General features: G+C 41.2%; 1 protein-coding gene across 1 annotated transcript; it reads right to left on the reverse strand.

Moving 5' to 3' along the window:
* Positions 1-3,519: 3,519 nt before the first annotated feature.
* LOC121497010 (olfactory receptor 12-like) lies at positions 3,520-4,470 on the reverse strand. The gene has a single exon (XM_041765980.1). The coding sequence runs from the start codon at positions 4,468-4,470 to the stop codon at positions 3,520-3,522; it is 951 nt and encodes a 316-aa protein (XP_041621914.1).
* Positions 4,471-13,103: the final 8,633 nt, after the last annotated feature.

The raw sequence follows: 13,103 nt of genomic DNA on the forward strand, positions 1-13,103 counted from the left end.
TTTGGCACTTACCTCCTACTACACACACAAAACAGTCTTAGGCTGAACACAGATCTAATTTAAAAGGATAATTGTGAAGATCATACAAAAGACCCTCATGACCCCAGCACAGGAAAGCACCTCCCAAATGTCCTGTGCAGGGAGAAAAAAGGACTAAAACATAAAGGAAATACCTTGTGGATGTAACTACATGAAAATCAAGACAGTATGCAGTGTGTCAAGGCAGAGCACAGCTGCCTTGATCCACTCTAACTCTAGGATCCCCGTGATATCTTCCTTTCACTCCGACATCAGACAGCTGCCTTTCTGAAGGGAAACCGACTTGTAAATAATCCTTGACACACAAGAATAAGACAACCCTGTAGAAATACAGGCGAGAGACTCATAGAAGTGACGCACAGAGGAGAGGACCCAAATGTGCCGCACATGTTTAAAACTGTGCACAATCCTGCTAATCATCAGGAGAAAGCAAGTTCCTGCGTTAGAGAAGTTGTCCTGCGCACCTGCCCAAATGTCTCAAACGAAGTAGAGGGACAGTAACCAGCAGTGTCGAGGATGGGAGCCACTGGAAGGGAGTGTAAATCAGGACACGTTTCTCATTTTCTAATGATGTGGAAGATGCCTGTCCTCACCTGTGTCTTCACTTTCCCTCTGGAAGTGCGCACAGGTGCACAGGGAGACCGCAGGGAGGCTGTTCTAAGCAGCGTTAGTACCATGGCTGCACTAGTGAGTTGTGGTGTGTCGCCTGGCGGAGAACTAGACAACCGTAAACAGGAAGCAGCATGACTGACCGTGGACCACAGCCTGAGAACAGCTGCTCATCGCAGGTCAGGCTCAGGTCACTCACTCTCAGAGCCTGGATTTCCAAGGGCAGTTCATCCACAAATATCCAAGTCAACCTGTTCAAAACTGCTTGCTCAGGTCCAGGTGAAGGAGGTCACCACCAGGGCCTGCTGGGACACTGTCCACCCTCTCCCTTGCCCATCCTGGGCTGTCACCTGACATTCTAAGTGCATTCACTGTCCTTGCCTCCTGCCTTCTCACTTCTCAACTGTAGACCTTTCTAATCTCCATCTGAAAAGCCACCATGGTTTCATAATGAGCTCCAGCCTGTCCATTCCCTGCTTTGTGTCCCACACAGAGCTCCCTGATCAGAGTCACCAAATCCTCCCTCAGGTCATATTGCTCCCTAATGCAAATGAGTTACAGCTTCCCCACCAGCTGAGGAATCCTGGAGAGGAGCCCCTGAAGGGTCTTGGTGGGCACCTCAGCTCTATTGGGCACATATACTCGGTAATTCTCTGATTCTCTTGGTCTGCCTCGAAGTTTGTCTACCTCCATCCACTGAGTCAGTGTGACGAGCTCTCCTGTTTCCCCATGGGCACTCACCTCTCTGATGTGACTGTTTCCTCCTTTGTGCCATCAGCAGCCTGGTCACACCCCTTCACTGCCTGTGCCCCATCATATTGCAGGTGTTTGTTGTCATGTCTGCCTTCCTGCAGAGCCATAAGCTCCCCAGGGCTAGCCTTGGTCTCCCCAATTTCTGCATCCCCCTCCTCGGGACCATGTCCCTTAGAAGTGTGTGCTCAATACTCTGGTGAGCTACTGATTTTCTTTTTCAGCTACTGATTTGAACCTGAGAAATGCACATCAGGTCATGAGGGAGCCTGGTGCTGTGATTCTCTGATTATAATGAAAACATGTCCCTCTAGATGGAATGACCCTGAAGCCCAAGACAGTGCTGGCCGGGACAGGAGTGGGGTCACCCCTTCAGCTGCTGAGGCAAGCCCTGAGTGCTTACTGTCTACCAAAGCTCTGATGCCTCCCTTACACACATGGTGTCCTTCATACCCTGGAAGCCCTGAGGGATGGCTGCCTTGACCCTCACCTCTTCCAGGTGAGAGTCATGGACTGCTCAATATCACACAGCCAGTACCCTCTCTCCCAGTGACTCCCCCACTCCTGGCCCACATCTATGTTGATGAAAAACAGGTGAGCATGGAGCACTCTCACCCCTCCTTTTTCAGCTCTGGCTTCCCAAATAATGAAGAGTTGAGAGGGCAAAAGGGAGCACCCTCAGGGTCTCAGGGAGAGTTTGCCTGAGTGCTCCATGTTTGAGCTACAGGAAGGTCCTTGATCCTGGTGGAAGATGGGGTGAAATGTTCTCAACTCACCTCAGCTTCCACGTGTTGTTTCTTCATCCAGGCAGCAGAACAACGTCCTGCACCTTGGGGTCACTGTGCTGGGAAGGTCTCTCCTCCTGCACGGCTGGGACTTGGGCCTTGAATAGCCAATTAGGTGAGCTTGTTTGTGTTCTGGCCTTTGCAGTGCACTGGGAATCCTGGATCTCCTGGGTACCCCTGTCACCAAGCCTTGTGTGACCCGCCCTCTCCTACAAGGCCAGACAACAAGGCCCAGAATTCTCTTTTGGCCCCAGAGGGTGTGCAGAAGAGGAGCATAGACTCAGAGAGCAGACCCTGTGACCGGAGTGTACTGTCCTCTCAGGAGTGGCAGGTGAGCCACTTTGAGCCCAAAGTCATTTCATCAGCCCTTCTCCCCGTCACCTTAGGTGTACCATTCTTCTGTGAACCCAAATTGTCTGTCGGGAAACACTCCTCTCTGGGTCCATCTCTGCTTGCTGTTGGTCTCCTTGCAGCAAAGCCTGATCCACAAGTGGAAGACAACTACCTTGACCTCATTCCTATTCCTGGAAAAGGATATTTGGAGGTTGCTTTTCAAATAAAAAAACTGAAATGTGTTTGAAAAATTCAAAGAAATCAAAAGTGTTTGGCCTGTGATGAGGATGCTCGTGCTTCTCTGCTTACCCCAAACACTGCCCCTACTCTGTGGGAGGTCTGGAGTTTCCACCACTTTAACTGTTGGGGTAAAGGTGGACTCAGGGGCACATGTGTTTTAATTATTTTTTTTCTCTTACAAGAATATGATTATATCCCACAACTGATCTGTATTTTTAATCTTTTTATCGAATGCAGTACAATGGTTAGCTTTCTATGACAGCAACATTCTCCTTCTGAGTCTCCAGTGTCCCATTGCGTGTGAGACCAGGGTTTCCTCATTTAACTGTGTGAATGGCTATTTAGTGTTGAACATTTTAAAAATTTAAATTCAATTAGTCAATATATATCTTCTTTCAGATGTAGTTTTCAATGATTCACCAGTTGCGTATAACAGCCACTGCTCATCATATCATGTACCCAACATAATGCCCATCCCTCAGTTATCTCATTCCCCACCCCCTCCCATCCAACAAACAACAGTTTGTTCCTATAGTGAAGGGTCATTTTTAAAAATTGTATTCTGATGAGAGCACTTAAGCTACATTTTTAAGGACACAATATATTACTGTTTGTAGGTATAAATATAACATATCCCTAAAGCTTATTCTATGTCTGTGAATAAAATTTATGACTGTTAATTAATTAATCCATCACACAAAGCCTGGCAACCCCAATCACCTCCATCTACCTGTAGGACCACAGACTCCTGGCCACACATCCTTCATATGGCCATGTGTTTCTGGCCCAGCCTCCTCACAGCCTCCTTCACATCCTTGTTTCGCAGACTGTAGATGAGGGGATTGAGCATTGGGATGACCAGCGTGTAGAAGACAGAGACCACCTTGCCCTGCTCCATGGACTCAATTGCTCCTGGCTCAGCATACATGACAAAGGCAGTCCCAAAAAAGAGGGTCACTGCAGTCATGTGGGAGCCACAGGTGGAGAAGACCTTGCGTCTCCCAGCTCCTGAGCGCATCCTCAGGATGGTCACTGTGATGTAGCCATAAGAGATGAGGATCACAAACGTCACACCCACAATGATGAGCCCACAGATGCCAAACAAGAGAAGTTCATTGATGGCCGTGTTGCCACAGGCGATCTGGAGCAGAGGGGGCACATCACAGAAGAAGTGGTTGATGCGGTTGGAGCTGCAGAATGAGAGGTGGAATGTGAAGCTGGTCTGCACAACAGAGTTGAAGCAGCCTCCACAGTAGGCGCCCAGCACCAGGCGAGTGCAGGCAGACTGGCACATGGTGCTGGGGTAGCGCAAGGGGCTACAGATGGCCATGAAGCGGTCGTAGGCCATAACACCCAGGAGGAAGCATTCAGTTGTTCCCAGCAAAGAGAAAAAGAATAACTGGGTGGCACATCCTGCAATGGTGATGACCTTGGATGAGGAGAAGTAGTTGGCCAGTGCATTGGGGGCGATCACAGATGAGTAGCACAAGTCCACGAAGGAGAGGTTCTTGAGGAAGAAGTACATTGGGGAGTGCAGGCGGGCATCCAGGGTGATAACGATGATCATGAGGAAGTTGCCCAGTACAGTCACCATATACAGGGCCAGGAACACAGCAAAGAGCAGGGCCTGGGTTTCCAGGCCACTTTCAAATCCCTCCAGAACAAAATCTTGAAAGTAGACCATGGAGAGGTTTCCATTTCTGTGGGATGGCATGAGCCTCAGTCCTTCCAAGGGGAATTTCACCCCCAATATTGGCAGATTAAGTGGGTCAAGCTAAACTTTCGGCTGAAGACTATTTAGAAGATAAATAACAACAAAGAGAAAATCTCACTGAACATACAAGAAAGTAATGGTTAAGAGTTACAAACCAAAATTCAAGATAAACACAGAGGCCCAGGGATTTCATTACTCAGAGCTGCTTTTTTCCCTTGAGACATGAGCCAATTTTGAAGGGGCATCTCAGAGGCCAGGTGGATGGGCCGTGAGGGTTTGCTTGTCTTGCAGAGCTAATGCTGACAGTGGTTGGTTACTAGGGACCAGCTGGGATGCACCATGGGAGTGAGTTACATCAGGAATAGGTATTCAGCTCCCTTCTGACCATTTCAATCACTGAAAGTGTATTAAGACGTGATCTGAGTGCTAGTGCCTCTGACACCTTGCAAAAATAAACATATTTCAAGAGGAATACATGTTATCCTAGACTGCAGGTGTTATCTATAAAAGTTTGTGGGGCAGCCTCGGTGGTTCAGGGGTTTAGCACTGCCTTCAGCCTAGAGCGTGATCCTGGAGACCCAGGATCAAGTCCCACATCGGGGTCCCTACATGGAGCCTACTTCTCCCTCTGCCTGTGTCTCTGCCTCTCTCTGTCTCTCTCTCTCTCTCTGTCTCTCTCTCTCTCTCTCTCTCTCTCTGTGTGTGTGTCTCTCATGAATAAATAAATATTTTTTAAAAAGTTTGTGTAACTACTACCAGATAGAATTTAAAAATAGAGGAGTTCCTGCAATAAAAATTAAAATTATGAAACCATAGAAAAACCCAAAGTGGTTTCAGAATTTGGAGTAACACGCATAAACTTTATATAAAGCTATTATTATCCAAGGCTGAAAGATGAGACTAAGAAACTTAGTCAAAATATGGAAGCAACCAAGAGAATAATATGTAACTTTTTAGAAGTACAATGGCTAAAATTAGGACTCAATGAATGAATTTTACAGATTAGAAATAGCTAAAGAGAAAATTTGTGAACTAGAATACAGATCAGTACAAAATAGTCAGAGTGAAGCAGTGAGACTCAAAACCGTAGAAAAATTAGAAATGAGGATTAGAGACCAAGTATATAGAGACATATATACTTCAGTTCCTAAAGAAGGGGAAAGAGATAAATAGGCTGAATCACAGCTTGAAAAGATAATGGCCACGTATTATCTCAAACTAATGAAAGATATTATTCTAAATATACATTAACCCTACAAAATCAAGCAGCATTTTTATAAAGAACACCACACTTGGACATATCATACTAAAAATATTTAGAACCAAAATAAAAAGAAAAATATTAAAAGCAGCCTGAGAAAGAAGACATAATCACTTTAGGAGGGACTGGGTGGCGCAGTCAGTTTGGCCTCCGACTCCTGACTTCTGCTCAGGTTGTGATCTCAGAGATGTGAGTTTAGGCCCCATCCGTGCAATTCAGCACAGAGTCTGCCTGAGACACTCTCTTCCTCTGCCACAACTCCAGCCCCCCAAAATAAAAAAATAAATCTTAAAAAGGAAGACATAGTCACTTCAAAGTATCAGTTTTAGAAGGAAGACTGACAATTGTCTTACCAGATAAAAAAAAAAAGAAGTCAAATTAAAAGGAAGTATATTTTTCTTTGTTCAAAGAAAATAATTACACTAGAATTCTACATCTACCCAAATATATCCTTTGAAACTCAAAGTTAATTTAGCAATAATAGTTTAAGATTTCAGTACTCCAAAAAAAAAAAGATTTCAGTACCCCAATTTCAATAATAAATAGACAACAAATCCTAGTATAAACAAGGAAATAATAGATTTGAACAGCATATAAACCAAATAGACCTAACAAGCATATATGGATAACACTGTATCCAACAATAGCAGAATACATTAATCTCCAGTGCATGTGGAACATTATCCAGGATAGACCATATGTTAGTTCACAAAGCAAGTCTCAACAAATGTTAGAAGATTTATAGTACAGGAAGTATGTTTTCCAAACAAAATGGAATGAAATCACAGAGCAACAACATAAGACAATTTGGAAAACTTACAAACATGTGGAAGCTAAACAACACATTTCTATATCTCCAATGGGTCAAGAAAGAAATCACAATAGAAAATATAAAGTATTTTGAGATTAATGAAAATTGGGACACAACACCCAAAAACTTAGGAGATTCAATGAAAGGAGTCAGAAATTAATAGCTATATTAGGGATCCATGGGTAGCTCAGCAGTTTAGCCCGTGCTTTTGGTCCAGGGTGTGATCCTGGAGTCCCAGGATCGAGTCCCACATCAGGCATCCTGCATGGAGTGGGCTTCTCCCTCTGCCTGTATCTCTGTGTCTCTCTCTGTGTGTGTCTCTCATGAATAAACAAATAAAATCTTTAAAAAAGGAAATTTATAGCTATAAACAACAACATTTTTAAAAAGATTTCTAATCAATAATTTAACATTCTATGGTAGGAAAGAAAGTAGAATAACAATACAAAGCTAAGCTCAAAGCAAATAGAAAGAATGAAATAATAAAGGCTAGAGAAGACAAATATAAATTAGAAGAGAGTAAAATAACACAGATAATCAATGATACTAAAAGTTAGTTCTTTGTAAATTTAACCAACTTGACAAACCTTCAGCTAGATTGACCAATGAAAGTCAGAAGACTTACATTTCTAAAATCAGAAATAAAAGCAGACACATGACTTCTGACCTTAGAGAAATAAAAAGTATAAGAATATATTGGAACAATTGTATGCTAACACATGAGCTAAACTAGGTGAAATGAACAAATTCCTGGAAACAAACTAACATAACTGACTCAAGAAGAAATAGAAAATTTGAGCATACATATAACAAATAAATTGAGTCAATAGTCAAAAAGCTTTTCTGATGAAGAAAGGTTCAGAACCAGATGGTTTTAGTGGTGACTTTTACCAGTGAGTACAAAATTAACACTAGTAGGTCTCAAATTCTAAAAATTATTTTTTTAAAAATAGGACAAAACACTTCCTAATTCATTCCATAAGGCCTGTATTGTTTTCACACTAAATTGAGACAAAGATATTGCAAGAAAATGAAGCTAAAATCCATATGTCTTAGGAATATAGATACGAAAATCCTTATCCAAATATGAGCAAGCTAAAGAAGGAGAACTTCACAGGGATTATAGAGCATAACCAAGTGAGAGTTATCCCAGGAAAGCAAGAGTGGTTAATATATGAAGATCACTCAATTTAATACACCGTATATATGGAATTTAGGGGAAAAAACCCACATTTTCATCTCAGTAGATACAGAAAAACTACAAAACATTGCTTTGTACAAAATGAAAGAAGGTCTACATAAATGTAAAGATATCCCATGATCATGGACTGGAAGACTTACCAATGTCAAGATGTAGTAATCCCCAGGTTTACATAAAGAATCAATGTAATCCTATCAAAATTCCAATGACTGGGTATTTTTATTTTTTGGTAGATATCGACCCTAGATAGCCAAAAACAATATTTATTTATTTTTATTTTGTTTCTTAGCAATTTTTTAAATAAATTTATTTTTATTGGTGTTCAATTTGTCAACATACAGAATAACACCCAGTGCTCATTCTGTCAGGTGCCCACCTCAGTGCCCGCCTTTAAAAGAACAAAGTAGAAGACTAACATTTCTTCATTTCAAAACTGACTTTGTGGGTTTTTAAAGTTCATTTGGCCAACATATAGTATAACACCCAGTGCTCACCCCATCAAGCGCCCCCTCAGTGCCCGTCACCCAATCACTCTATTCCCCTGCCCACCTCCCCTTCCACAACCCTTTGTGCATTTCCCAGGGTTAGGAATCTCTCGTGGTTTGTCTCTGTTTCTAATTTTTCCCACTCAATTCCCCTTCTTTCCCTTACAATCCCTTTCACTATTTCCTATATTCCCCATATGAGTGAGACCATATGATGATTGTCCTTCTCCAATTGACTTATTTCACTCAGCATAGTGCCTTCCAGTTCCAACCACATCGAAGCAAATGGTGGGTATTCATGCATTCTGAAGGCTGAGTAATATTCCATTTTATATATAGACCACATCTCCTTTATCCATTCATGTATGGATGGACATTCATGGCTCCTTCCACAGTTTGGTTACTGTGGACATTGCTGCTGTGAACATTGGGGTGAGTGCAAGAGGCAAAACTGACTTTGAAGCAGAACAGTGTTGTGCTTGCACAAGAATAGACATAGACCAAAGGAATGGAATCAAGAATACAGAAATAAACTCACACACCTGTGATTTTCACAAGGTGGCCCAAGGGCACCATCCAATAGTGAAAATAGTCCTTTCCCAAAATGGTGATGGGAAACCTGATATCCACATGGAAAAGAATGAATTAAGAGCTTTACTTCATACCACATAAAGAAAAACTCAAAATGGACAGAGCCCTAAATGCAAGTGCTAAAGCAATAAAATTATCAGAGGTGAAAGAGACATCAGTGTCAATTATTGTGACTTGGAATTAGCAGTTTCTAAAATGTGACATCAAAGTACAAACAACAAAATACTAATTTAAAACTAAAATAAAATAGACAAACTGAACTTCATCAAAATTAAAATCATGGACAGTCTCAAGAAGATGAAGACAAAACCTATATGAAGGTAGACACTTTTGACGAATTACACATATTTAATAAGGATCTAGTATCCATGAAATAGACTGAACTTCTCCAACTCAGCAACAAAAACGCAATCAAATTTTAAATTGAGAAAAGAACTTGCATGGACATTTCTCCAAATAAAAGTTACAACTGGCCAATAAGTACAAGAGAATATGTTCAATATCATTGGTCAAGTGAGAAATGTGGAACAAAACTACTGTGAGATTCCACTTTTCTGATTAAAATGCCTATTTTTCTGATATTTCCCACTCATTTTTTCTCCTTTCCCCTTTATTCCCTTTCACTATATTTTATATCAGAAAGGGAGACAGAACATGACAGACTCCTAACTCTGGGAAATGAACTAGGGGTGGTGGAAGGGGAGGTGGGCGAGGGGTGGGGTGACTGGGTGATGGGCACTGAGGGGGACACTTGACGGGATGAGCACTGGGTGTTTTTCTGTATGTTGGTAAATTGAACACCAATAAAAAATAAATTTATTTAAAAAATGAATTAGAATGCGAAATAAAATAAAATAAAATGCCTATTTTTTTAACAATAGAGAAGAACAAATGTTGGTGGGAATTTGGAAAACCCATAACTTTCATATACAGCAGGTACAAATCTAAGAGTGGTACAGCCTCTGTAGAAAAGAGTCTTGCCATACCTCAGAAAGTTAGATACAGTTTCCCTATGACCCACCCTAATCCACATATAGGGATGTGCCCAAGAGAAATGACAATATATGTTCACATAAAAGCCTGTTCATTAGGGGTGGTAGAAAGGGAGGTGGGCGGGGGGTGGGGGTCACTGGGTGATGGGCAATGAGGAGGGCACTTGATGGGATGAGCACTGGGTGTTATTCTAAATGTTGGCAAATTGAACACCAATAAAAAATAAATTTATAAAAAAAAGCCTGTTCACAAACGTGCATAATAGCAATAATCATAATAGCTAAAAGTAAATGCAAACCAAATGTCCATCAAATGGTGAAGAGATAAAATGTGAAATATTCATACAGTGAAACAATATTTAGCCATTAAAAAAATTCAGCCTCTTCATTGGTAGTGGGGGGCGGGGGAAGGAAGTATATGGGTGACCAGGGGGAGGGTCATAGGGAGAGAAGGGGAGAGGGGGAATCTTAAGTAGTATCCATTCCCAGAATGGAGTCCAATATGGGGCTTGACTCCCAACCGTGAGATAATGACCTGAGCCCAAATCAAGAATCCGATGCTGAGCTAGGTGATCCACCTGGAGCCCCAAAAGGAATAATGATCTACTACAAGACAGAACACAGATGAGCCTTGAAAACATTATGCTGAGTTAATGAAGCTTGACACCAAAGGCTAAATATTCTATAGGTCAATTTATATAAAATGTGCAGAATAGGGACAGAAGTACATTTGTATTTGCCAGAATATGGTTGGGAGACAGAGAAGGGGCGTGCTTGCTTTGTATAATGAAACTATTCTGGAACCAGAGAGTTGAACACTGTGGATATAATTAGAAATGAAACACCAGGGGGATCCCTGGATGCCTCAGCAGTTGAGCATCTGCCTCCAGCCCAAGGCGAGGTCCTAGAGACCCGGGATTGAGTCCCACGTTGGTCTCCCTGCATAGAGCCTGCTTCTCCCTCTGCCTGTATGCCTGCCTCTCTCTCTCTCTCTGGGTGTCTCATGAATAAATAAATAAAATCTTTTTAGAAAGAAAGAACGAAAGAAGAAAGAAGATGGATGAGCACTGGGTGTTTTTCTGTATGTTGGTAAATTGAACACCAATAAAAATTAATTAAAAAAAAAAAAAGAAAGAAAAGAAAGAAGAAAGAAGAAGGAAAGGAAAGAAAGAAAGAAAGAAAGGAAAGAAAGAGAAAGAAAGAGAAAGAAGAGGAAAGAAAGAAAGAAAGAAAGAAAGAAAGAAAGAAAGAAAGAAAGAAAGAAAGAAAGAAAGAAAGAAAGAAAGAAAGAAAGAAAGAAAGAAAGAAAGAAAGAAAGAAAAACACCAGACTTGATTAACACTTTGAACTGGTTGAATTGTGATTTATTATCATGTGAGAATTGTTCCTCAATTTTAAATATTAAAAATAAAATATAGGGATCCCTGGGTGGCGCAGCGGTTTGGCGCCTGCCTTTGGCCCTGGGCGCGATCCTGGAGACCCGGGATCGAATCCCACGTCGGGTTCCCGGTGCATGGAGCCTGCTTCTCCCTCCGCCTGTGTCTCTGCCTCTCTCTCTCTCTGTGACTATCATAAATAAATAAAAAAATAAAATATAATGAAGGTGAAATAAAAACATTCACTAGCATTTTAAACTAGATAATTTAATTGAAGCACATCAATTACACTAAAAATATAACTTTGAGCATATAATAGTGAAAAATCCCACTTTGTTGGTTTCTTTGGAGGTTGATGAAGAGGGAATCCATACAGTGACCCTCACAGTGAGGAAATAGTTTAGAGGAATTTTCCATTTATATAATACTGCAACTAGTAAATGAAGATTGAATTACAAAATTTGAATATTGTCATCTTATAAACCCCTAATGAAATAGTGAGTCTAGGTAATATTACTGATGGCCACTAATATTAACAAAAACAAGAGGTGCAGCCAGGGGGACGGACCTCTCAGTGAAAGTACACACAACACTTATGAAATATTCCTGCCAAATATCAATTGTGAGACAGTCTCTAGGACCTATCAGTTACTGGAAATATAAAGAGCAAAAGAATATGCTAATCAACCCTACAGGGACATGATCAGCAAAATCTGTGATATGAGAAGCTTTGCAGGATATAAAAACCTATTCAATAAATAAGGTGAAGTAATAATTTCGAAATGAAAATAGAGGGACAGGCAGCCAGTGAATTAGAGATTCAAGAGGCATCAAGAGAACATGGTGTAAGGATGTTGTTGAATCCTGTTCCAAAACAAACTATAAAGGACAAATGAGCCAATCAAAAAATGAAAACAGTAAATGGAAATTTTATGACATTCAGAAGTAAATGTTAATTGTTTTATAATAAATAGTAACATAGGAGTTGTCTTTCCTTAAAGTCCTCACTGTAGAGAGATTAGATATGATTGGCTCCAGGTTGGTAATTATTGAAGTTGGTCGGTGTGAATAGGTAATCCATTAGTGCTCTAAGTTTCATGCCCGTGTGTTTGAGAACATCCATAATAAAGAGAGGACTGCATCTAAAAATAAATAAAATAAGGGGACGCCTGGGTGGCTCAATGGTTTAGCGCCTGCCATCAGCCCAGGGGTTGAGTCCCACATCAGGATCCCTGCGTGGAGCCTGCTTCTCCTTGTGCCTATGTCTCTGCCTTTCTCTCTGTGTGTGTCTCTCAAAATAAATAAATAAATAGAATCTTTTAAAAATATTAAATAAATAAAATAAAACTAAATGGAGAGAATTTGACACAGGAGGAAAAGCAGAGCATGACTTACAGGTAGCAGGAAACTGACATAAAGCTTATTTATGTCAGTATTATGTAAAGACTAAATGTCTTGTACAATATAAGTTTCCAATGAAAAGATGTGCCAGTAGGCAGGTTGAAGAAACAAAACTTAACCATACATAAAAAAGCAAACATAAAGTGTTGAAAACAAAGTGATGGAAACATACACAGCAAACTAACATTCCACCAAACAACCACACGACACCACAGTTGCTATACGAACCCCAAAGCCCACTTCAGGATGGAAGCACCAGCTGAGAAGAGGACACTTCACAGTGACCAGAAACATTTGGTTTCCCCGAGACGGGCAACCGTGTTAAACGTGTGAGCACCTGCCAGAAGAGCCTCAGGATATACAAAGCAAAACTGGGCACTTACGGGAGAAAAGTACAAATCCACAACTATGTGAGAGATTTTAACCCCCTCCCTTGGAGCTGATAGAACAATCACACAAGGTGCCAACCTGGATACGGAACGTTTAGGCAGTAACATCAGTGACCATAACCTAAT

The sequence above is a fragment of the Vulpes lagopus genome, chromosome 8 (genome assembly GCF_018345385.1).
Source record: "Vulpes lagopus strain Blue_001 chromosome 8, ASM1834538v1, whole genome shotgun sequence".
In the NCBI taxonomy this organism is placed as follows: domain Eukaryota; kingdom Metazoa; phylum Chordata; class Mammalia; order Carnivora; family Canidae; genus Vulpes; species Vulpes lagopus.